The 25,465-nt window shown below is 47.3% G+C and overlaps 1 protein-coding gene across 1 annotated transcript in view; it reads left to right on the top strand.

Annotated features, from left to right (window-relative positions):
* Positions 1–24,445, top strand: part of KIAA0319L (KIAA0319 like) — a 52,596-nt gene extending 28,151 nt beyond the window's left edge. The window contains exons 6-21 of the mRNA XM_072980143.2: positions 737–834; positions 2,745–2,832; positions 4,222–4,314; positions 5,794–5,926; positions 8,493–8,721; positions 10,238–10,361; positions 12,465–12,597; positions 13,086–13,234; positions 14,579–14,730; positions 15,361–15,499; positions 16,297–16,456; positions 17,925–18,067; positions 19,834–19,956; positions 21,767–21,857; positions 22,048–22,139; positions 22,554–24,445. Coding sequence (XP_072836244.2) covers positions 737–834; positions 2,745–2,832; positions 4,222–4,314; positions 5,794–5,926; positions 8,493–8,721; positions 10,238–10,361; positions 12,465–12,597; positions 13,086–13,234; positions 14,579–14,730; positions 15,361–15,499; positions 16,297–16,456; positions 17,925–18,067; positions 19,834–19,956; positions 21,767–21,857; positions 22,048–22,139; positions 22,554–22,735 — 2,129 coding nt within the window. The 3' untranslated portion in view covers positions 22,736–24,445. The remainder of the gene's footprint in view (positions 1–736; positions 835–2,744; positions 2,833–4,221; positions 4,315–5,793; positions 5,927–8,492; positions 8,722–10,237; positions 10,362–12,464; positions 12,598–13,085; positions 13,235–14,578; positions 14,731–15,360; positions 15,500–16,296; positions 16,457–17,924; positions 18,068–19,833; positions 19,957–21,766; positions 21,858–22,047; positions 22,140–22,553) is intronic.
* Positions 24,446–25,465: the final 1,020 nt, after the last annotated feature.

Genomic DNA, 25,465 nt, shown 5'->3' with positions numbered 1-25,465 from the left:
GGATTCTTGGGAGTGATAGGGAATGGATGTGGTTTTGTGGGATTTAGTGTAAGACATGTTTAGTATAAAGTAAAGCCAGCTGTCATAATCCACACGAATTTGTTCTCATGGCCAGGATCTGGGTGTTTACTTCCACTGGATCCTGTTGCTTCTATCAGAATTCCATTCCCTGTCCTCACTGTAGCTCCCCATGTACCTTAAAAGTCAGTTCCACGGAGCTCAGAAATCCTCAGGAGCAATTTTTTGTTACCACAATAGGAGGACGAAAGTTAGATACCAAAATACCTTGTTACATCTTTGTCCATTTTTTTCTGGTTTACGAAGCATATTGGAGTTATCCTTTCCATCTCGTCTCTTTCACTCCAGTGTGCCTTTGTCCCTGTTCAGATCTAGCACAGGTAGAAATAACACGGTGTAGCATTTTAAAATGAGGTTGCCGTGACACTTTAGGCCAATGTAGGAGCTCCCAAGCTGCTTAAATTTTCCCATCCTATTTCTTCTGATGGCGGGTCCCAACGTTCCCTCTAAATTTCCGTCAGCTGGGGGCAGGCTCCACCCCACAGGCACTGTGACCCTGCCCCACGCTTGCGGGGTTCTGCCCGCGACCAGAAGCCAAGGGACAGCAACTCTGGCTCAGCGGCGTGGCCCCAATCCAGTGCTGCATGGCCATGCAGCTGCACAGCTTAGGAGCAACATGGCTGGGTTCTGTTCATCTCTTGTGCATTCTTCCTTTCAGGAACCAGCTACTCCTATGACTGGAGGCTGATCACGCACCCGAAAGACTACAGTGGGGAAATGGAAGGCCAACACTCGCAGATCCTCAAGTTATCCAAGGTAAGTTTCCCGTTTGCGTTTTTCTCCCCTCTTAGTCCAAATTCCACACTTTCTCCTCTAGTGGACAGCAGGTCTCATTCATTTATTGGGAGAGGCATTTTGTAGGAAGAGCTGCTTCTTGAATGGACAGGGGAGAGTCATTTGGCGCATGTTAAGCCATGCTTCTTTTCACAAGCTGGGTTCGGAGGGGTTGCGTTCTGGGAGTGGCCATTCAAAAAGACTCCAGATGTATTTTCTGGCTGGCGGAAATGCCATTTGGCCATCAAACTCTCTTGTCATTGGTAAACCGTGCATAGTAGATTCATTTGGCTAGCTTATCTGATTAGTGAAACAAACCTCAGTAGAAAAGTTTGTTGTTTCATCTTCCTTGTTCTGGCTCATCTCTGTGGACTTCTTAATGCCTCATGAGCTCCACTTGAGAGCATACTCAGGTTTTCAAAGAATAAAATGGTGGCTCGGGCTTGGATGCCTGAGATGGTATTATAAAGAAAAAAGAAACAATCCTTTGAATTGTTTGTGTTTTTTTTGCCAGAGAAGAACAGCAAAGGAAAAGAAGCAATGGGTTTCAAAAAAGAAGAAGATTGAGTGTGAGGGAGCCCCTAATGTTTGGTGGAATTATTCCCTTGTTTCTCTGCTGTTTAATATTTGCAGGAGGTTGCTCGTAAATCTTAGATGATTCTCTGATCACCTTAGCTAAAAGCGTTTCTAGCTTTTAAAAGAATGCAGTTCATTCTATTTATTAAAGTGACACCTGATTGGTCTAGGTTCCAAAATTGCATCCAAAAAGCTATTTCGGCTCCTGCAGGTAGAGTTTTACTTTCCCAGTAGAGTTTTGGCTTTAAATAGTTGATCCCTTTGAATGCCCTATGCTTCAACGCTTTATTAAAAGTGTCTCCTGGTTCCAGAAGCAACTTTCTGTGCAACATTGAATGTGCCTGCAGATCCAAAGCTTTTCATGGTTCATGTAACTAGTTTTTAATTCTTTGGATCCTTGTCTGTGCATTTAAAGTAGAAATCAGTCTCACATATTGAGGAGCAGAATGTTTTTGTTCAAGTCTTGTGAAGTGTTTGTTCCCAAGGTAATTATTTGTAAATCCTCCTGCTTCAGTACAAAACTAGTTAAACAATAAATTAATTGAACTGTCAAGCCAAGAGATGAGCAAAACGTTTTATTTATTTATTTATTTTATGTCCTAGTTTAGAAGCACTATACTGGGCATCTTAACAGCAAATCAAAACACATATTAAACAAACAACAGACAGAATTGAAACAGGATTAAAAACACATAACATCTTAAAGAAACCATTGGCACCATAGACAATCCGGTGATCCCGAGCGTATAACAAAGAGAACTTCCTCCATGCAAGCATCTTCTGCCTTTCTAGTATTGTTACTTTAGACTATTTAAATACTGCTTTTCAAGAAAAGTTTTCAGAGTGGTGTATATAGTATAAAAAGAGGATTATCCAAGTGGTTTGCACAGTTTGAAAGAGGGAAGGATCACTTAAAACATCTTGGAATACTTGTGAAATGGCAGCTCCGGTTTCATCTGTGTTTTTCCCTTGAAACTTATATAGTTGATGGAGGGTTGGGGGGGAGAGGGGGAGTCAGGCTGTTACAGTTCATGGTGGAGGAGCCTGTTGGTAGAACAATGACCCTCATCCCTCTCATTGCCCCTGTTGCCATGCAGGGCCTGGCGTGACCACGGAATAGCACTCTCCTCCTTGCATACCAGACTCAGGTGGGAGAAGGCGTTTGGGTCAAAATACAGCTACCGTTTCTTCTCAGATGGTGAAATAGCATCATTGCGGCCTTGGTGTTCACATGAAGCACCAACCTTAGTTGTCTAGCTTTTCTTCCGAGCAGTCACGGCTTTGTGTTAACTTTTCATGTTCCTTTTCTCTGATAGCTCACAGTCGGCCTGTATGAGTTCAACGTGATAGTGGATGGTGATAACGCACATGGAGAAGGAATGGTGAATGTGACAGTTAAACCAGGTATGCTTAATGTGATCTCCCTTCAGTTCAGTCTTTGTGATTGTCCCAGACCACTGTTCCTAATCCCTTCTTTATCTGCAGGCAGAGTGAGGAATCAAACTCCCAGCCTCTGGCTCCGCAGCCAGCTATCTAAACCGCTGAGCTGTCCGTGAGTTAGGTCTCTGGTTCGTGAGCCAGAGGTTGGGGGTTCAGTTCCCCACTGGGCCTCCTGGGAGAAGTGCCAGCCTTTGTAGCCATGGGCAAGCTGCACAAGACTCCCAGGGCAACTCTCACCCCCCCCCCCAAAAGAAAGAAACAAGAAACCCCTTCTAAGGACTCTTCACCCAGAAAACCCTGGCGAGGGGCTCCATAAGTCAGAATGGACTTGTTGACACATGGTTATGGGCCCGTCCAAGAGCTGGCATTCCGTCAGTCCTGTCTGTCTTTTTGGGCCTCCTTCTGCAAAGTAAGAGAAGGATTAGGCCTGGCAGCTTGGCCAGTGACATCTAGAATGGAAAATGCCAGGAACTGGGCCTCTGGTTGTGGATACTCAGTGAGACAAACTCCATTAGAATATATACTCTATTTTTGAAGAAGCCAGCAGGTGGTGGTGCAAGTGGGGCTGAATGCATGCGAGAGACACCCCCCCCCAGGCTCCCTCTCAGAGGTAGTGCCTTCGGTTGATCTGGCAGGAAACGTCTTCCCTGTAGTTGCCCTGAATGTTTCCTCAGCAGCTTCTCCACCATCTTCGCAGCAGCTCTCTGAGGCAGATTAATAAAACTTGTCCTCCATCTGCAAAGAGGAAATTCGAGGTTTGCTCAGAGTTGCCTAGCGAGCTCTTCTCGAGGATACATTTGAGCAGCAGGTTGGATAAAAACACATACAATTCATAGAGCCTTTCCAGATGGTGTGAAAACACTCGATGTCTATTGCCTCATACTTGCAACCTGCCTGTAAGGTGGGACAGGCAGGAAGTCGCTGAGGCTGAAGAGCGTCGTAACTCAGGGCCCCTTGCTGAGGTCATAGTGGAGGTGGGATTTGAACTCTGCCCTCCCTCTCCTGGCTCTTGCACTACAGTTGAATCTGCAGACAGGTAGATACGTTAGTCTGTGTTGCGGAAAAATCGGCCTTAGTATTTGTAACACTAGAAGCCGCTCCTGGTCCTTCCAGGGCCAATATATTCATTGTGGGAGTAAACATTGGTGTTTTGGAGTTGTCTTCATCCATTGGGCATATGTCCATTTGTGTATATACACAGCCAGCTCAGTGTGTGCTCCCAGCTGAGCAAAAGACTTCATACTTTGGGTTCTGGTCCATAACAGACCATGTCACAGTAACCCGTGTAGGCTTTAAGGTTGCACAAGTCTCTTGGTTGTTTTTCAATAGAATGGTGACTTTTTGTCCCTGCAGAGCCTCGAGTGAATCAGCCGCCGGTGGCCGTCGTGTCTCCCCAGTATCTGGAGATCTCGCTGCCGACCACCTCTACCGTCATTGATGGCAGCCGTAAGTACCAGCCACAGAGCTGCGGGGGGGGGGGGAGCCTGCTCCTGCAAGCGTTGAGGAAGCAGAGAATGATGGTTGCTTGCGGAACAGAAAACACGTCTGTTGTCCATTTGGGATCAATTCTGATCATACATTGTTTGGTTGATCAGTTCATGGACGACCAGTTCAGAAGTTAAGAGTTGTGTGCTGCTTCCGGAAGAGAAGCTTTTGAATGTCCAGGGGCACACCATGTTGTACTGGCAAATTTCCATGAGGAACCACTGGAATGCACAGTCAGGGGAAAACCATGCTTACCGTTTTCAAATACAGGAGAAGCCCTAAAGGTGCCAGTCCTGAAGGCGTCATCCAACAGAAGTGTGGGCTCTCATGCATAATTCTGCATCCCTTGCCCATCTGGGGCTTTGCCCAGAAAACATCTGTGCATGTCAGAATTAAGAGCAGTGGTTCCCAACCCTGGGTAATGCAGTTGTTCTTGGACTGCAATTCCCAGAAGCCTTCACCACTAGCCGCAGTGGCCGGGGGTTTCTGGGAGCTGCAGTCCAACAACCCTTGGGTTACCTAAGGTTGAGCAACATAACCTGGTCACCGACTGGAGATGAGAATGGGCTTCCCCAGTATAATTCTGGAAAAAAAAGTCATCTTCTCCTCCCCCCCCACCACGCTCACAGATTGTAACAGCGTTGTTTTCCCTATAGCTCAGCTGAATATGTGGGGGAAGTGGGGCCCAAGCACATAATCTGAAACCTTAAGTCTTCAGAGGTCACAGACCTACAGAAGGACCCCCTAGCTGCTCAATCAGTATCCACTGGTTCATTTACCTGCTGGCTGAAAATGTTAAATAAAAAACCCAAGAAATACACATTTATATCTATTTCCAGGGTGTATTTACCAGAACTGCTTTTTTTGGGCATCCACGGGGGTGGGACCGATCTCGTGTAGGTACCGTGGCTGTCCTGTATCCTTGTTCTATAGCAGTGATTGCAAATGGTGAGGATACGGATAGAAGTGTGTATTTATTTTCACAGTGACAGGAAAGCATCTGTCCACTGATTATCCAGTGTATAGTTTGGTGGGGGTTTGGGTGGCAGAGTGTCAGCCCATTTTAATCCACTCAGGCTAGTGTGGCCTCCAAGTGGCATGAATCTTTGGGACTGAAGCTCAGAGGTCTTCCTGAGCCTTACTACTGCCGTAGTTGAGCCTAAGACATCAAAGGTTCGTCTCGGGACCTTAACTGTGCAAAGCAAGGGTTCTTTCCGTGCGCTGCTGTTGCTCATCCCTAGTTAAACCCTGCAGTCACATTTCTGGGGATTATTATCTGAGCAGCCCCTTCACATGTCTTGTGCCCCATGAGCCATGCTTTCCAAATTTAGAAATTAGCTTGGCTTTTATCACTTGTGAAAATAGCTTTGAACCAGATTGATTTAGAATGCTGCCTTTAAAGAAAAAGACGCTCCTGATGATCTGTTTGCATTCAACCAGAAAGCACTGATGATGACAAAATCGTCAGCTACCACTGGGAAGAACTGAAGGGCCCGCTTCGGGAGGAAAAAGTATCCGCAGATACGCCTATTCTGAAACTGACCAACTTGGTGCCAGGGAATTACACGTTCAGGTGAGACAACCCATATGGCAGTTATGCCAGTTTTGAATTTTCCAGGTCTAAGGCAAAAGGGCAATTTAGATTAATGGCATTACATGCTGTCAAATGGCTTCCTGATCCAGTTTCTGAGGTAAGTCGGATGTTCAAGGAATGGTTTCACCCTTGTCATCCCCTAGTGAGATTCTGTGGGCAAGCAGGACTTTGAGACCAGATCTCCTGAATTAATGTTATTGATGTATTTTTTAAAAAAATATTTTTACCTGTCCTTTCTCCTTAAGAAACAGCCAAGGTGGCTTACATCATTCAAAGACAGTATTTAAAGCAAAAAATGGGAGGTATGCAAATACTAAAAAGAATCAAACAGATGCATACTCAAAGACAGTAAACAAATGCAACACCAAAAACGCATTCAAAGCTGTGAGATGCAACCATCCATTTAAGAACCCATTCAGGCAGCCGGTCACAGAGGGAGAGCTTGCCTGAAGAGAAAGGTCTTCACCTGCTTGCGGAAGGACAGCCAAGATGGGGCCAGACTGGCCTCCAGTGGGAGGGAGTTCCAGAGTCTTAAGGAGCAGCCGCAGAAAAGGCCCTCTCTTGAGAAAGGCTGCCTCTGATTATTTTATCACTTGATCAGGCTCATAAAGGGAGACACGGTCCTTGAGATCGCTTGGACCCAAGCTATTTAGGACTCGAGAGCTAGCACTTTGCGTTGGGCCCATAAACAGACTGACAACCGTTGGAGCTGCTGTAAGCAAAGGCGTATGTGATCCCTGTAACCAGAATGCCCAGAATTGAATCCTGCCCCAACACCTTCTCTGATACACCACATTGATCCCCCGGTCTAGATTACACAAAACAATTCATGGTGTGAGTCCCTGGAACAGCACAGCGATAATGCACCCTTTGTATTGTTCGGTTTATTTCTCTAAGCCTCCATGAATGTGCAGTCATCAGCTCAGCAGTTCATCAAATAAAACGAGAGAACTTTCTTGCTATCTGCTAGCCATATTTAGGTGCTCTGTTGGCGGCAGAGGCTGCAGCTGTTTACATGACATGGCCCGCTCCCGTCGTATACTGTTTTATTTCACCAGACAGCTCACGTGGGCCGAAAAAAAAAAAGTGGAAAAATGGATCAACGCTCACTTTTTTCTTCTTCTCCTGCTCTTACTCCACCTCCTGGCTAAATCGCTTTAAAAACAGGAGGCGGCATGGAATACCTATTAAAAATGCACCATGAAAATCTCAAATGGATTACTAGGTGGGGATAAAAAGGTTCAGTACCAAATCAATTATACTAAAGCCTTAACACAGAAAGTGAATACATTTGGTAGGGACATCTGTAGAGGAGTGTCTTTTATAAAAGGTTCAAGGACGTTAGAGAAGAATTCTGTAATAATTCAATTTTCTTCGGATTCCTTGCTGGCATCAGCTTAATAGCTACGAAATAAGGGTTACTGTACGTGCATCTGCCATGCTCTCGTGGTAGAAATATTTAAAGAGCTGAAGAAGGAAATCGTGTTTCCAGCAAAGGTGCTAAGCCTTGAAGAGAGTACTTTTTGATTTGTTCCGTGTTCAATTAGCACAGCTATATTGCATATCCGTGTGTTATGTTGTCCCTCTGAAAAGGGAGTTAAAACCCGGTAAAATACTTTGTATGTTCTTTCCTGCTCTCAAGAGCTGTTTCCAGGCTAGATTTGCCAGTTATTGTAAATAATTAACTATCTGCATGTCTTTTACTATAAACTGCTTCCTAAACAGAAGACAGGTACAGTCTCTCTATATTGCAAACAACAAAACCATGCTTGGACGGATTTTACTTTTATGTAAAGTCTGCACTGAATCTTAGACTGCGTGGCTGCCTTTCTGATATGCGTCAGTCTCGTCCTTGTTTTTCAATTGTCTGTTGAAAGATTTCATTATTATGTGTTTTCCGAGAGCCTTTGGTAAGGTTATTTTCGTTCTGGCGGTGAAGAGTAGCTTCAAAACAAACTGTTTATAGCTGCAAGTAGGTCTTCTAAATTGTGGCATTGTTCGATCCAGATGAACCTGGGCAAGAAAAAGAACGGCTGAAAATTCCCTTAGTTATCCTGCAAAATTAATTTCCCCCTTTATCCTGCAACTTGTACCCTTCTGTCTCAAGCCCCAATTTTTTTAAAAAAAACCCACTATTTTGTATATTCCTGCATATTGGCCTTCACAACAGCTGAACTGGAAGTGTGTGAATTTAAAAAGCTAATGGTTCAAAAGCATGTAAAAATGCAAGTAGATAAATAGGTACCACCTCGGTGGGAAGGTCACGGTGTTCCGTGTCTAGTAGCGCTGGCCACGTGACCACAGAAACTGTGTTCAGACAAATGCTGGCTCTATGGCTTGGAGACGGGGATGAGCACCGCGCCCTAGAGTTGGACACGACTGGACAAAAATTGTCAAGGGGACTGGGGAAGAAGGATGTTTTGTTCTTCAGACGTCCAGTTCATTTTCTGCAGTTAAGCTGAGACCTAATGCTTGTAGCTCCTTGAACCTCCCCTCCCCTTTCCATCTCTTCAACGCCCTCTTTCTTTCGTCTTCTCTCTTTCAGCCTCACTGTGGTGGACTCCGACGGCGCCAGCAACTCCACCACGGCCAGCCTCACTGTGAACAAAGCAGTGGATTATCCCCCCGTCGCAAACGCAGGCCCGAACCAAGTCATCACGCTGCCCCAAAACTCCATCATCCTCTATGGGAACCAGAGCACAGATGACCATGGTATTGTCAGCTACGAATGGTCCCTCAGCCCCAACAGCAAAGGGAAAGTGGTGGAGATGCAGGTAAGAGCTGCTGGCATCATGCCCACATTTCTTGATAAATATTTATTCTTATACTTAGAAGCCAGAAAAGCTGGGAACTGAAGTGGCAGATATGATCAGGAAAGAATGAGAAAAGGCTGTCCCTGTAATCAGAAGAAAAGAAAAACCGTGATGGATGACTGATAATACTCTGAAAATGTTTTAATGAGAGTTGGAAAGAAAAGTAAAAGGTGACAGAAATAGGGTCATAATCTGAAATGTAACTTTCCAGTGTCTTGGATGTTGGAACAAAAAGCTGTTATTACGATCATCTTAAAGAGAGAGAACACCCCACCTCCCCAAAAAAGGAAAAATAAGAGTTATCTTCCATAAAATCCAAGAAATGAAAAGAGTTTAAATCTAGGTTAGCAATGCTGAAGTATCAGCAGGGGAATATATTATCTGATCAAGATAATATACAGAACATGGAAACAGTATATTGAAGAACTACACAAAGGCATGCAAGGGTGACAGGTTTCTCCAGAGAATAATCTTTTGATGAAAATCTACAATTTTAGAAAGGGGAATGAAGTTGCTCTCAAAGCACTTTGAGAGAAGCAATAAATAAGAATAGATGGGGCACCAAGGAGCTCTTGCAAGCTTCAGAATCTCTCAAAAGTCCTATCACGTACGCCAACAAACAACGAAAGATGAAACCGCTCCTTGCAATTTGGAAACGTTCAAAATACTGTTCAATCTCAAAGAAAGGCACAACCAAAAATAGTAGTAACTATAACATTGCAAGAAAAGTGATACTTAGGTTTTTACAACAAAGATTTTTATCGTACATGCAGCAAGAAATGCCAGATGTTTAAGCTGGATTTAGAAAAGGAAGAGGCACTAGAGATCATACTAAAAAATATTCAAGGGCCAGTAAAGTATACCAAAAGGATTTCATAAAAACCTCAGTTTTTAAAGTAGGGTATAGTAAAACTTTTGACTGTGTGAATTGTGAAAAGCTATGGTTTGTTCTTGAGGAAAATGGTGTGTTGCAACATTTGATTGTCTTGATCCATAACGTATACTCTGGAAAAACATGCTGCTGTTCAGACAGAATGTGAATTGGCAAATGTGTCTGGCTCTTGGCTAAATCCCATTTCCCTTCCGCAGATACAGCAGGACCCCTTTATCCACAGGATCAGTATGCACTGATTCACTTATTCATGGTCGAAAAACATTAAAAATATGAAAAGTCCCCTCCCCGTAGGTTTAACAATGAAGTGACCGGAACTGGCCACTAGAGGGAGCCAGAGATTTTGTTCTGTGTCGTGTGTGTTTGCTATTTATTATAAGAGAGTTTTGTATCATTTCCATTTTTCGGCATCCATGGGGTGGCTTGGAACGGATCCCCTGTAGATACTATGTTTGTTTCTTTCCTTTGTTGTAGTAGCAGCAGTTGTATTTATGCACTTTTTCACAGAAGATGGTTTAAGGCAACTGAAGACGAAGCAGGAATAATTTAGGGCTTAACTTAATCTCACGGTTTGTCATTCCAAAGGGAGTGAGGACTTCGACCCTGCAGCTCTCAGCCATGCGGGAAGGTGACTACACCTATCAGCTGACGGTGACCGATTCTGCTGGCCATCAGTCCACCGCCGAGGTGACGGTGATTGTGCAGCCTGGTAGGCGTTCGAGATCTGTATCAAACTCCCAGGTTTTGTACAGTAAAGCAGCACCCCTTCTTCGGGATTCACAATCTAAAGACTGCAAATAACTGTGGGATAAAAAAGTAATATGTGAAGCTCAGTGTGGAAGGCAACTCCTTGATTGCTGAGATATACTTGGACATGTAGTTCAGAGGGTCGTATTTTCAAGCCCTCGGTCATTAAGCCAGAGATACAGATTTGTAAGTCCTGTTCCTTTTGTTGAAGCAGATTTGAAACCGCTTAGCAGAGGTAGGCTATTTGTCTAGATGGGCGGGGTATAAATCTAGTAAAATAAATAAATAAGCTTTACTCATCATGCCAACATAGATAAATGCATGTCTGACTTTTTTTTCCAGGAGCAGTTTTCTCTCCTGCTTCTCTCCTGGCTGTTAGTATGCCATAAAATTGAAAACTTCTTCAGTTTTTAAAAGCAGCCCCTGTGGCCCAGCGCAGCAAGCTGCTATTCAGGAAAAATAGGGACGTAGAAAGCCTTGCTAAGGGCGATGCCATCATCATTGTTCTTTTGTAAGCCACAAAGGGAATTGTTATGGGCACTCTGTGCTCTGGCTAGCTCAGTGAGTTAGGTCTCTGGCTGTGGAGCCAAAGGTTGTGAGTTCGAATCCCCCACTCTGCGCCCTTGGGCAAGCTGCACAGTCCCAGAGCGCCCTCTAGAGGAAGAGAATGGGAAACCACTTTTGAGTAGTCTCTCTTACTTGAAAAACCCTGGAAAGGGTAGTCATAAGCCAGAATTGACTTGACAACGTATGATGATTATTATTGTGCTTTTGGGCAGAAGTAGCACTTTATGTATTTTATGTGTATGTGTCTGTGTCTCCTAGTACATTTTGCCTACGCTAGTAGGAGCGATAAAGCCACGTGGTTGGGGGGAAAAGATAGCGTATCTGTATGTGGTGTTGTCTAAAATTAACCATTTCTAAATATATAACTCTTTAAAATCAGTTTTGAAATTAGAGCTTAAATGCTTTTTAAAAAGATTCCGGTGCTGTAAACACAATTATTTCAACTTGTTAAAAGCTGATAAGGTTTTATAGATTTTTTTGGGTGCTAATTGAAAGATGGAAGGAAATGGGGCCAGGGAGATGCATGCAGAGCTAACTTAACAGACCAGAAAGTCTGCCTTTAAAAAAATAATAATAATTTGAATGGTGCAATGCTTTGATTTATTGCATGTTGTGATAATCCTTAAAAATCTCTAGGTAAAACTAGTTGCTGTAAAATCAGGTTTTAATAAATAGTCTGAAAAGGTGGTGCTGATTAAAAGCATAAGAGGCAGCGAAAAGGGGACAGGGTGTGGGTGGGTGCTGTAGGTGTCGTTGCCTGATATAGCATTGCTCATGTCAGAACCACAACATTAAAACACCAAGAACAGATGAGGGAGAAGTTGTATCAAAACAACCTACACCGATGCAGTCTGTTTTCTCTGTGCATCCTTGGAAAAACCTCCTTTTCCCGTGATTCCTATCAGGTCTACGCCTTGTAAAAGAGCAAGCAAACAAGACCTGCCAGTTCCAGAGCAGACACCCAGGGTGGAAGGCAAGCACCTCGGATTTCATGGTACCGAGTGTTCACGAAGGGCCATAGCTCAAGGAGTGAGGGGTCATAGCTTAAGGAGTGGTGCGCACAAGTCCCACAACAGGCTGCTTCAGGGGAATGTTCCTTGTGTTTAGACCAGGGGTTCCCAAACCTTTTCGAGTCGCAACCCCCTTTAATAATAGCCAAGTAACCTGCCACCTTCCCCACTGTATTTGCATAAATAGGCATTTCTAATGGGGTCAAGGCCTCCCTGTAATGTCCTGTTCCGAAAGGTCAAGGAAGAAATTATTTAAGAAGATGACTTGCGAATCCCCAGAAAACACTTGTGATCTCCCCCCTGCCCCAGGTTGGGAAACACGGATGCAGACGGGCCCTCAGTTCAGTTCCCAGCCTCCCTAGTGTTAAAGAATTAGAGGCAGAAAGATTGGGAAGAACCCCACCCCCAATCTTGAGTTGCTGGCAGCAATGTGGATGATCAACGACTTGTTCTCATGTTCCATGTGTAGCTCATGCCTTTTTTTTCAGAGAACAACAAGCCCCCCAAGGCCGACGCTGGTCCTGACAAGGAACTGACCCTCCCAGTCGACAGCACGACCCTGGATGGAAGCAAGAGCTCAGACGACCAGAAGATTGTCTCTTATCTTTGGGAGAAAACACGGTACCCCCCCCCTCTCTCTCGCTCACCTGCGTACGACCTAGGCGGGCCAAACCAAAATGAAACAAGAGTCACCAGTCCCACCTTAACATACCTAATGTGCATGATGCATGCGCAGACTTAAAGCATGTTGTTGTTGATTAGTCGTTAAGTCATGTCCGACTCTTCGTGACCCCATGGACCAGAGCACGCCAGGCCCTCCTGTCTTCCACGGCCTCCCGGAGTTGGCTCAAATTCATGTTGGTCGCTTCGATGACCCTGTCCAACCATCTCGTCCTCTGTCGTCCCCTTTTCCTCTTGCCTTCACACTTTCCCAACATCAGGGGCTTTTCCAGGGAGTCTTCTCTTCTCATGAGATGGCCAAAGTCTTAGAGCCTCAGCTTCAGGATCTGTCCTTCCAGCGACTTAAAGCATATAAGCTGCTTCCCCTCTTCTCTCACGACCCGAGTTTCTGTGGTGGGCAGACGGCTTCATGCAGGGTTTTGTTCCAGGGGCCCAGATGGTGTGAAACTGGAGAATGCCAACAGCAGCGTGGCCACCGTCACGGGGCTGGAGGTTGGGACGTACGAATTCACGCTGACCGTCAAGGACGAACGGAACCTGCAGAGTCAAGGCTCAGTCAACGTCATTGTCAAGGAAGGTGAGTCTCTGGGGACAGCGGGAGCATCTCGACGACAATAAGGCCCCGCTGAGAGAGAGCGCGTGAGAGAACGAGAGCTTTTTTCCCCCTTTGTCACCCTTTGGGGGGTGACGCAAGAGGCAGGGAGGTGCCGGAGAGAAGGGGGGTGGACGGGACCTCTGAGGGGTTCAGATTTCCAAAGGAGATCCCAGAGCGCTCTGGGTGGCTTTCAGTCCATACTTAGATCTCAGCCTGGGGTGTCCTGTTTGACAGGGTGGTTGCGAGTAACGGGGAAAAGTTGTTTACCACACCCTGAGTTCCTTGAAGAATGAGCAGGATATGGAAACAACAAGTGGAAATCAACACAGCTCATTTTCTTTCTCCCGTCAGCCACCGCCAGGCCCCTCTCATGTCTGCAAATGATAAAATCTAAATATTCCCTCTGCATCTTTTTCTGAGAAAAACAGCTCCAAAGATGGCGGCCTCTTCAGGCCAATAATTCTGCTGCTCGTTTTTCTCCTAAGACGCCTTTTTCAATGTCACAAATTTCCAGAAACATAAAATATACCTACGTCTTTGTTAACATCTTGATGAATGATTTTTTTTTAAAAAGAAATCATCCTGCTGGACAGAAAGAATTTTACCCTCTCATAAACTTTGTACCTGTACATTTCAGCTGGCAGGTGGCTGTAGGGTGAGGGAATCCATCAGAAGCCTCTACTGAGTCTCTAAGGCCCCAGTGATGGGCAGGATCAGTGGGAACGCGCAAGACCCAGAATACCAGCATATTTTAGATTACAGTGCTTAAGTTCTCCCTGCCAAGGCTTTGTGAAATCATTTTAATTGTTTTTAAGGGGCAGAAAACATATGAAACCTGCGAAGAGTTGCGGCCTCCAGAGGCCACTCTGGGTGGTCTCAATTCAGTATTTGGTCCTTAGATCCTGCATTCTGGCTCTAAAGGGAGTTGGTCATTGGTGAAAATAAGCAGCGATAGTTGATATGAACAAAGTTTCTGTGTCTCCCTGGGGAGGCTTGCGGGATGAAGGTCTGTGCACATGGGAGAGACGGAGAGGCGGATGATGATGATGATGATGTGCCAGATTCTGGATTTCTCCGTTCAAAAACAGGATCCCACCAGAGAGCCTGCCCAGTATTCCCTTTATAGATTGGCCGGGGGCGTCTGCCGGCAGCCCAGAAGGAGAACGTAGCGGCCAGGGTGCCTTCTGTTGCCTCCGATAGCCACCTTGCCTTGATACAGCGAATTGGCTGTGTGTTGCTCCAACTCGTTCAAGCTTCCTTTAGTCCAGCTCTTTAGCTCCTTTGCAGTTCCTTCGATCCAACCTCTGCCTAACTCTTCTTCCCCAGAGATCAATAAGCCGCCCGTGGCCAAGATAGCTGGGAACGTGGTCGTCACCCTTCCGACCAGCACCGCGGAGCTTGATGGCTCCAGATCGACAGATGACAAAGGGATCGTCACCTTCCTGTGGACCCGGGATGAGAACAGCCCCGCGGCTGGGGTGAGCCGCCCCTGCACGCCTCTCTGCAAGTCCAGTCTCGGGGGGGGGCGTGTGAAGCAGATGGGGGGGGGAGGATCTCCACCCTGGAGGTTTGGCTGTCGGGTGGTTTCTCTGGGCCGGGGTGGGCAAGGGGTCTCCTCCCCCCTCATCACACCAGGGAATGCTGTGTGCCCCTCCAAACCTCCCCAGAGCCCTGATCTGCCAAACACCTTGGGGAAAAAATAGTTTCCCTTCCAAAATGTAAATCCCCCCCCCAAAAAATAGCTGAAATAGAAGTATTTTTAGGAGCCCATGTGGGGCCTTAGAAGGCCTGTTTTGAAAAGAAGTAACAGATCAGGTGTTTCCTATTGTAAAAGAAGACCCCAAGGGGGTCAAAGTTGGTTTGATAGAGCCAATTGCACTTCCCCAATGCCTCCGGTTGCATTTTGCCATTTCTCTCTCTCTCTTTTGGAGTGCTTTTCATGAGTGGGGTTGTTAGCATGTGGCGTAGGGTCCTCGGAGGTTCGGGAGGAAATCAAAAGGGCTCTGGATCCCTGGAGGTTGTGTATCCCTGCTCTAAGCGTCCCGTGGCCCTTTGGAACTGTTGCTCTGTTACCTTGTGTTGCACACCTGTTTCTTCCTTGAATCTAGGAAGTATTAAACAGTTCGGACCACCATCCAGTGCTTTTCCTCTCTAACCTAGTGGAGGGAACATACACGTTCCACCTGAGAGTGACGGATGCCAAAGGAGAGAGTGATCTGGGGAGGGCCACCGTGGAAGTCAAACCTGGTGAGTTTCTCTCCCCCTCCCCCGGTTCTAATAGGGATCTGCTGGCTGAACTCCTGTGGAAGGACAATAGAAATACAACAGTTGCCAGAAGCCTTTACTACTTCGCCTTTCCTGGTTGGGATCCAAACAGTGTTTCCCTCCGAGGTTTCTGTAATTTGCCAATTGTGGCTAATAGTTGAGGCAACAGGGTGTATCTCAGTCAAGCAGTTAGGCATGCGACCTGAGAGGGGGGCTCAGCACTTTGTCACTTAGCCGGGATGAGTTGTGACGAATTATTCAGCCTTTCTGCAAAAACACCCCCCTCCATGAGATTTTCCACAGAATTAATCTTTTCTGGATGCTCCGCACAGCTTTTGGTGCTAAACCAGAGACAAGAGATTCTCCCAGGGTATTCAGTTCCTCACCTTTAGGTATCTCTGGTTGCATCACGTTCCACCTCCAACGGATGTTGTTGTTACGTGCCATCAAGTTCCCCTCGATTTATGGCGACCTCATGATTTGAGGGATCTCCAAAGAGTCCTGTCCTCAACAGTGTTGCTGAGCTCTTGCAAACTCAAGCCTGTGGCTTCTTTTACAGAGTCCATCCATCTCGTATTTAATCTTCCTCTTTTTCTACTGCCTTCCACTTTTTCCGGCGTTATCGTCTTTCCCACAGAACTCTGCCTTCTCCTGATGTGCCCAAAGTAGGACAACCAAAGGATCAGGCCAAACTAGACTTTCCAAATCGACTGAAGTGCCCAGTGGAGGTGGTTCTTGTCCACTAACCCTTGCTTCTCTTGCTCCCGCATTCCCTCCAGATCCAAGGAAGAATAATCTCGTGGAGATGATACTCGACGTGAACGTCAGCCAGCTGACCGAACGGCAGAAGGGCATGTTCATCCGTCAGATAGGTGTCCTTCTAGGTGTCCTGGATTCGGATATCACTGTCCAGAAGATTCAGCCGTACACCGAGCAGAGGTAGGGAGATCCGGAGGGGATCTTTGCCAGTCTAGTCCCAGGGTTCAATCCCAGGTCGCCGGCTCAAGGTTGACTCGCCCTTCCATCCTTCTGAGGTTGGTAAACTGGGTACCCAGTTCCCTGGAGTGGGGGGGGGCAATGTGTAGCCTACATAATTATGTGGTAACCGCCCCTCCCAGAGGGTGCTTTAAGCACCGTGGGTGAAATATAAGCAGTGCACTTTGCTTTTTGCTTTGAAGTGGGGGGGGGCAGGAGGAGATTTTGGTCTGTGTCGCCTTGTGGAAGAGGCGAAGAGTCATGCTTGAGCCATTGCAAGGATCCAAAGCTGTTGGTGGAAGTGGAATGAGCGTCAGGTGCTCCCTCCTCTCCCTGCTATTTACCCGAGGACAGCAATTGCCAAAACTCAGAAGTCTTCATTTCCCATAGAATCTTCCTGTCCAGCAGACGAGTGTTTACTTGCCGTTGGCCTTCTTGGACGTTTTTATCCTCTTGGTCACGAGGTGCTCAAAAGGAGCTGCCTTTGGGCTTTCTGTTCTCATCCTGTCTCCTTTCCCTCTTGTCTGCTCCATTTTCTTGTCTCAGGCCAGACACTGGCCATTTTTCCACCAAGAAGAGAGAAAGGGGTTTGTTTCCGATCAGTATGTATTTGGCTACAATTAGGGAAGCATTAAGCAAATGGAATATGGTGGCACCTTGCTCCTCTCTTTCTCTCTTTTTAACAGTTCCTTTTATTAATTTATTTTTTTAAAATATGATCTTTTGCGTCAGGTAGGCAGAATGGGGTTCTGCGTTGTTCTGTTCTGGCGCAGACTACCTTGCTCTGCTGGTTTACAGACCAGAATAGGTTCTTCAGCATCTTGCCTTTTATGAGCAGATCTGTACAGTGGACCCTTGACTTACAGACGGCTTGACTTACAGACTTTTTGAGTTACAGACTTCTCTGGCCGCAAAATTTAGGTTTGACTTGCAGACTGAGATTTGACTTACAGACCAGAAAAAAACCAAAATGGAACAAAAACGGCCTGTTACGGGATTAATCAGTTTTCAATGCACTGTAGGTCAATGGAGACTTGACTTACAGACTTTTTGACTTGAGAACCGCCTTCCAATACGGATTAAGTTCTCAAGTCAAGACCCCACTGTACATTTCATTTTGCAAAGTCTGCAATATATATAAATCCTGGAAAGAGGGGACAACTGTTCACACACAGATCCATAATTATTCCACTTCCAGGACTTGACCTCACCAAATACTTGATTTTCTTGCCCCCCAAAATCTTGTGCATTTGTTGAAAATCAGGGTTTAGGAAGAGTTCTAATAGTCCCTGCCATTTACTGGAGATTTTGTATTTCGGAACTTTTTGTTTACATTCTTTCTCTCTTGCCCCAGACTAGTGATTCTGGTTGGCCACTGTCCATGCCCACCCCTTTTTTTTGGCAGCATTGAGATTTCTTTGTTCCTTTTCAGCACTAAAATAGTGTTCTATGTGTGGAACCAGTCTCGACACCAGCTTTTCGGAGGACACGACGTTGCATGGACCCTCAAGAGCGAATTGTGGAAGCAACAGCCAGGCTTCCTCATCTTCCGGGCCCTGGAAATCAACACAGTCAGTAAGTCAGAAGAATAGAAGCAGCTTTCCATTCCTTGTCTCCCTTTGCATTAGTGTCTTCTTGTGAAAAAAAAAGGAGGTTCCTTCTGCTCCCCCCTTGCCCTACTCCTGATTTTCACATTGCTTCTTGCCGGTACAGCATCATGGGGGTGGGGGAGAATCGGTGAGCAAGAGGCTGCTTAATGGGACCCTATTTCTTTTCCCAGATAATTCCAAAGAGAGTAAATTATAGGCATTCCACTTTCAGCCTCCTTCCCAAAAGCACTGGAGATGGATGGTCCCGGTCGTTGTGTGTACTGGCTGACATCACTGCTCTCTTGACGGATAGGCTGAGCACTGGGTGGGGGTGGGGGTGGGAACCTGTTAGGTCAAAGACGAACATGGAAAAAAATAAGGGAGTGTGGCCATTGCTGGGGAATTAATAATGCCTCTCACGCCGCCACCTTGCTTGAAACTATTTTTTGTCCCAAACATAGGCAGGACTCTTCACCCTGCATCTTTATTACCATCTGAAATCTGCCAGGCCCCTTCCCTGGCGATTTTCAAGAAAACATTAAAAACTCTTTTTTCACTCTCTCCGGCTTACCTGTTTTCTGTCTCCTGCGGGAATGTTGACAATAGAACTAAACACCAAACAAAAGCCATAAATTATTCCACATGAGATATAACAACACACACAGGATTTTTAAAGCCAGTGAATGTTTGGAATGGTCTATGTGTGATTTTTGTATTTCATTCTGCATTTCCGTTTTTCCCACATGTATGAAGAAGTGGATGTGATCCACGAAAGGTCACATTAAAATCTAATAGTTAGTCTTGAAGGTGCCGCCTGTTTTTTGTCTTTTTTCTTCCTTTCTTTTTTTTCCTTTGGATTTTGCCTGATATTTAAAAACTCTGATATTCCGGCAGGCCTTCATCTGAGGAGACCGCCATATCTACCAGCTGCCAACATGCTTTAACTGTCGCCTACCTCTTAATGCTTTTTTGCTGTATTTAATTGCGTGGTTAATTTTCTTTTTACTTAAATTTTTGGTTTGTTGCCTTTATGTGTTTCTGTTATTGTGGTTGTTTATATTGCTGTAAACTGCCCAGAATGGCTTCTGGGGAAATAAATAAAGAATTTTATACATCACAACAATTGCAAACTTTAAGGCAGGCTCCTATTTTTAGCCCTGTGTTGTCGGTGAGGAGAAGGGAAAGTAGAGCACCGGTCCTCGGGTGTCTTTACATTCGGCTTCTTCATAGCTTCTGCGCTACATCACTCTCCCATGTTCTGGAGTGCAGCTAGATTGATTCAATTCCTTGAGTGAGAATGAGCAAATTTTAGCACATGAAAGGCCTTTATAGTAATTAGAACATGGTGTCTTGTGAGACGGGGCAAAGCCACTGGTTTTCTTGTGCATGACTTTCTCAGTGAACCCCAGAAAAAGCATACAGGTGGGGACTGTGTAGGGTTTCAACTTTGCTATCCTGCTAATTCGAAATAAAAGGGGAAAGTCTTGAGAGGTCGTCCTACAGAGGAGAGGCAGGATCTGTTCTCGATCATCCCAGAGTGCTGGACAGGTAACCATGGGCTCAAGTTACAGGAAGTCAGATTTTGGCTGAATACCGGGGGTGGGGGGAACTTCTTAACTGTTAGAGCAGTACGACGAGGGAACCCCTGACCTCTCAATGCCTGCAGGCTCACCTGTGCCCCTGAAGGCGTTCTGTTCGCTTCTGGCCTTGTCGGAAATCCCTCCTGAGTGTGTGTCTCGTCTCTTTCCCCAGCCTGCCAGTTGAACTGCTCAGATCACGGACACTGCAACTCCTTCACCAAGCGCTGTGTCTGCGACCCTTTCTGGATGGAGAACTTCATCAAAGTGAAGATGGGTGACGGGGAGAGCAACTGTGGTAGGTGCTCTTCTTTCCCTGTCCAGGAGCAGAGGCACCTTTGCGGGGGGGGGGGGGGCGGAGAAAACAGGTCTCCGTGCAGGGAAGGGAGAAAGAGGCTTCGGGGGGGTCAGGGGGCGAGAGAAGAGGAGGCAGAAGGTGTTGGGTGTTTGTCCACTCTGGCCACCCGTGGTTGCCCTGGAGATCTACAGCCGTGCAATAACGCATGTCTCAAGGGGTCCTTGTGAAGGACGGCTCAGAGAGGCAAGGTGACCATCCCGGGCCAGGATCAACCTGGGGACCATCCGCCACAGTGCTGGCGCTCAGCTCTCCTGCTTGTGTCCCTAAGTTGTCAAACCGCCAGCCGAGGACTGGCTTCTTGGAAATCAGTCCTGGTTAGCCTCTCGGGGTGTGTACGTGTGTATGTCCCTGGCTCCTCTGCCGTCAGTTCAGTTGTGCTTTTGACACACACACACACACCTCCATCTTTGAGAAACTGGTTTCTACCTCCAGTTCCCATGATAGGGGGAATATCTTCCAACCTTTAGCTTCACCTGCTGGGCGGGTGTGTGTGACTTTGCCCCAGTGCCTCTGGCAGCCTCCCTCCTTCCTCCCGGGTTGCTCAACCTTCATTCTTCTCAATCTGTGCAAGGCTAGTCATGCTGTATTAGTTACATGTGCACGGGATATGAGATAGGAGAGGGGGTGGCGATAAGCCCCTGCTGTCCCATGAAGACAGCTTTGCTTAAAGCCGTGCTCGAAGTTCCATTACTTTGTAAGGAACTGTTGATTTTCAGTCTTCCATTTCAAATAATCACCGAAACCGGAGGTGCGTCGCCTGTGCTCTCCCACGGCGTTCGTGCCCTCCTGCATCTCCTGCTTCTGGCTTCTCTGTAAATGCCACCCGTTCCTTTGGGAAATGTCATATGTCGGGGTCAGGCTGCTAGTTTCCTAGAAGCCTCTCACTTCCAAAGGACTGTTGGGGGGCAGAGTTCAGGGTGTTATGCCCGACGTGTTCGTCTTTGCCAGCCGAAATGCTGGGACTTCAGCAGCAGGAAATGAAGGGCTGTGCTGAATGGATTCCCACAAAGCCAGTCTGGCCTTTGAATTATGGGAATGGTAGACTCCATCGTTCCCAACTTTGGGTTCCCAGGTGTTCTTGGACTACAGTTCCCAGAAATCCTGACCAGCACAGCTAGGAGTGAAGGCTCCTGGGAGTTATAGTCCAAGAACCCCTGGGGACCCTTCCCAAGGTTGGGAAGCCTAGATGCTTCCTTCTTTAAATCACTCCCGTTAAAATAAACCACACTCCCTTAAGTTCGCATGTAATGAGGAGGTTTGATTCCTCGAAGGTCTTCATTCTCTGTATGGCCAAGGAAGGAAGAGGAGCAGAGAGGCACATGAGCCCGAGGCTGGTTACAATCTAGGTTCTCCCTTGTTGCTACTTCACCCATCCGACCTGGGCTGGTGTCAACCCCGAGAGGGCTGCGTACAGCCAGCCGTAAAGCCTAAGCGCCTCGTTTCCCACCAAGGGTCCCTGACGTCTGTTTTGGAGAACGGAAGTTGGTTTTGATTTGGAAGGCAAGAGGCTAAGTTAGCCCTCCATCCTGAAGGGTCACGGCCAGAAAGTGCTGCCCCAGCCCCAGCTGCCAAGCCCGTGACTTCCACGTTGGGGAGACACCCCACCCCTTCCTGTGCCCGAAGAGGAGGCTTCAAAAGCCGGGGTGTGTACCAAACCCTGTAGCAAAATTTGAGGGCTAGACAGACCGCAAGGCTTCCCTCTCGTGTCCTGCAATCGGAGGCTCAGGCTCCCTTTCTGTGCCTCTTCCAGAATGGAGTGTCCTCTATGTCGTCATTGCCTCCTTTGTGATCGTGGTCTCCGTTGGGATCTTCCTTTGGGTGCTGGTCTGCTGCTTCAAGAAGTGAGTAGAACCGGACGCTCCTGAAACGCGCTTCTTCCTCTCCATCCTCTCCGGCTCTCCTCAGGGGTGATGAGCATCGTTCCTCGAGGGCCGGGTCCCCCACCCCCACCCTGATCCCTCCAGGAAATGCTTGTCAGGCCCGTTCTTAAGTTTCAGCACCTTTCCTCCCTTTCTGTTTTATTTCCTGAAGGCGTAAAGTGAAATCCAAAAGGAAGAGTAAATACAAGATCTTGGATGCCACGGATCAAGAGAGCCTGGAGTTGAAACCAAATCTCAAAGCAGGTAAGCCATCAGAAAGGGTAGCATGGGTGACACAGGCTTCATAAGAGGCTGAACCTTTCTACATGGACCAGTCAGTGGGGCAATATAATGGTGCCTCGCATTACAACGTTAATTCGTTCCAGCGAAATCGCTGTAGAACGAAAACGTCGTAATGCGAAAATAAAAAAACCCCATTGAAACGCAAAAATGTCGTAATGTGGTTTTGTCATAATGCAGGGCAATTGTAAAGCGGGGCACGACTGTATATAAACTTAAACTGAACTAAAATAAAAACTTCAGGGGCAGAGCCCTGCTCTTGTTGGTTGTTCTGTGCAGCTGATGCGGACCAACCACGACATCTCCGAGGACATGAGCTCGCAGCCTCTCGCACTCACGAGTTTTCTCCGGCTTCTTTCTTTTGCTTCTCTTTTAAAGGTAGCAAGCAGAAACCCCAGGCCCAGAACACCAGCCTCATGCACTCCGAGTCGGAGCTGGATAGCGACGAAGCCATCTTTACGTGGCCGGACCGAGAGAAGGGAAAGCTGCTGCACGCCCAGAATGGCTTTCTGCACAACGGGCAGGTGACGCCTAAGAACCAGCGGGAAGAGATCCTATAGCTGTCAGTTGTCGGGCAGGAAGGGTTGGATGGACGACGACGACAACAACACAGAAGGCCAGTCCACTCATCGGACGCATGAGAAAGCTCTGGAGAAACCCTGTGTTCTTTGAAGGATCGTGCTGCTAATATATTTCACGGAGACTACCTTTTGTTTACCACTGATCTTTAAAAACAAAAAAATTCCCCCCAAGTCTAACTGCCTGTACTTGAACTTGGATTTCAAGGGAAATTTAGAAATTTTTTAAAAAAGAAGAAGAAGAAGCAAGCTGTGAAACCAAGACTGTGAAGGGTAGACGCTGGTTCTTGAATGCTCCGGGAGTGAAATCTACCCCTGTGAAAAGGACTAGCTTGCCTTGCAAGTCGCGGGACTGCAAAGCAAACACCCTGCAATCCATTCGGAGGCCCATGTGCCACGGAGGCCCATGTGCCGTCTCCTCCCCGTGCCTCCTGTTGTGGGCCGTAGTGGGTTTCTTCTCAAGAGTGGCAACCTGGGCCTTGCCAGACGCTGTTCTTTCGAAAGCCCTCGCTCGGCGACCGGGGGGAGAGCCCTCTGGGTCCTGCACCGTTGTCGCTTTCAGACTCCACCCGATTCCTCCTCCCGAAAGCGAGGAGGTGGCTGGCCGTTGTCGTCCCTTGTGCAAGAGACAACGCTGGGATTGCAGGTTTGGGGGTGGTGGACTCTTTTCCGACTGTCACGGGTTTTCTCTCCTTTTGTTTTAAATCACTCTTAGTCTTGCCACGAGTGGGAAGGATGGAGCGGATGCCTTTGTGCCCGTGAAGTTCCTCAGCCCCTGGCCCTGCTCCACGGCACCGCACACTCGCGCGGGAGGCCTTCCCCTTCTTAGTCGCTCACACTGTAAAAGGGCAAACTCTGTGAGGTCCCAGCCGTGTCTTTGCGTGAAGCGAAGGCGACAGCTTTGGCTAGATGGATGGCCTTTAGTCCCCCCAGGAGCTAAAGCCCACTCCTGACTCCTCCGACTTTGCTCCTCCTTATTTATTATTTACATATTCCTCTTGTGAATCTCCTGGGAAATGTTCGTTGCTCAGCCTTGCCTTGTGTTTGTAAACCTGGTGTTTACTGTTGAACACCTGGTAAAGATGAAGAGTTTTGCACACTGTACAAAACCCACGTTCCTTCCCCCTGTTGAGTCCACTGGAAGATGCCTAGTTAGGTGATAATTGTGTGCATATGTTTGTGATTCACTCTCGCACAACGAGCTCCTCCTCTCCGTGTTGCCCAATATCTCTCTAAAGGTGAACACGCCTATGATCAATAGATCCTGCTTCTGTCTCCCCCTCTCCCCAGGCTCCCCATTTAAGGCCAAAAACTGGAATTTCCTGCATTTTCCAAGCCAGGGAATGCTCGATGGCTTCCCCCCCTCCCTTAGGCATGTGGGTTTCTCCCCACTAAGGCCGGCAGGCCAAAGTTGAAGAGTTTGCAATGCTGATTTTTAGTAAAATGGCAGGAACAGGAGAGGATGTTATATAATTACAGGGCCCAGATCAGTGTGGGGTTGGGAGGAGGGAGGGATAAGAAAAAAGTGACCCCCCCCGGAATAAAAAGGGAATTGTCCATCCTTGCTTGAGATGAGAAAATAAGTTTTCAAGTTTTCCTGGGCTCTGTTTACACTGTTGCACTACTGATTTGTTGAAGGTGATGAAGATTAAATACAATACTCCGCTTGTGGGGGCATCTTTCCCCCTTGAATTGTAGTCTTTCCCTGCCGTGGTGGCGGTCCGTGACTGCAGTGCCTCCTGGGGGAGACACACGAAGCCCCAACCATGGGGTCCAGAAGGATGGGCCCTGTAACGTGAACATTGCCTTGTTAGCACACATTAGAGGTGGGCACGAACTGCCATGTGGTGTTTGGCGCTTCCTAGCCCCGCCTCCTCCTCCCGTGGGCGCCCGCTCACAGCCAGTGTCTGGAGGAGGCAGGGCAGGGAAGCCAGGGCCTGCTGCCTCTTTAAGTGGGCACCTGCTGGAGGAGTGGGTGGGGCTAAGGAGCGCCAAGCCCCTCTTTGACCAATAAACGAACCAGCAGCAACCGCCAAAACAGCGGTTCGTGCCCATCTCTAGTACACAGGCAACAAATAACGCCATGGTTGGGCATTAACATTATTTGAAAAGGAAACAATTAAATGAAGCATCGTGACCTCCAAAACCAGGTATGTTGCACTAAATGTTTCAAGCCGGGATCAAACGATATACAGGATCTGCTCTTGTCTCCTCTGTGGGTAAACTGGCCAATATCCCAATCAATATCGACACGGATGGAGCTCGGGCTGTGGGAGCAGCAGCAGCAGCAGCAGCAGGCATCCCACGAGGTGCCAGTCTCACGGGGTCGTCAAAAAGGTTTAATTCCCCCAAACTCCACCCCATGGCCTCTGTGACCAAATGAGCTTCTTGGAGAGAAAAGCCTGTCCTGGCCCATTGGCTAGTGCTTGAAGGGCTTCTGTGGCCGGATTGCAGAAAACCCAAACCTTCCTGCTGGGGGGTGAGAGACTGACTCCTGCCCTCTCAGCTGGGACAGACCCCGGACCTTTGGTTAAGAGGAAGGTCCTCATGAACCCCTAATTTTTGATTCGCTTGTAAAGCTTGCCAAAAGACATGTGGGACCCCGGGAATGCTAAAGCACTGAGAAACTGAGAGACAACTGGACAAAATGAATGTGTTCGGGGTGGTGAGGGCTAGCTGTACATTTACGTCAAATACAATAGGACCTCCTTA

This window comes from Pogona vitticeps, chromosome 9, assembly GCF_051106095.1.
Source record: "Pogona vitticeps strain Pit_001003342236 chromosome 9, PviZW2.1, whole genome shotgun sequence".
In the NCBI taxonomy this organism is placed as follows: Eukaryota; Metazoa; Chordata; class Lepidosauria; order Squamata; family Agamidae; genus Pogona; species Pogona vitticeps.
Note: the sequence above shows the minus strand (reverse complement) of the source record. Positions and strands in the feature narration are given on the sequence as shown.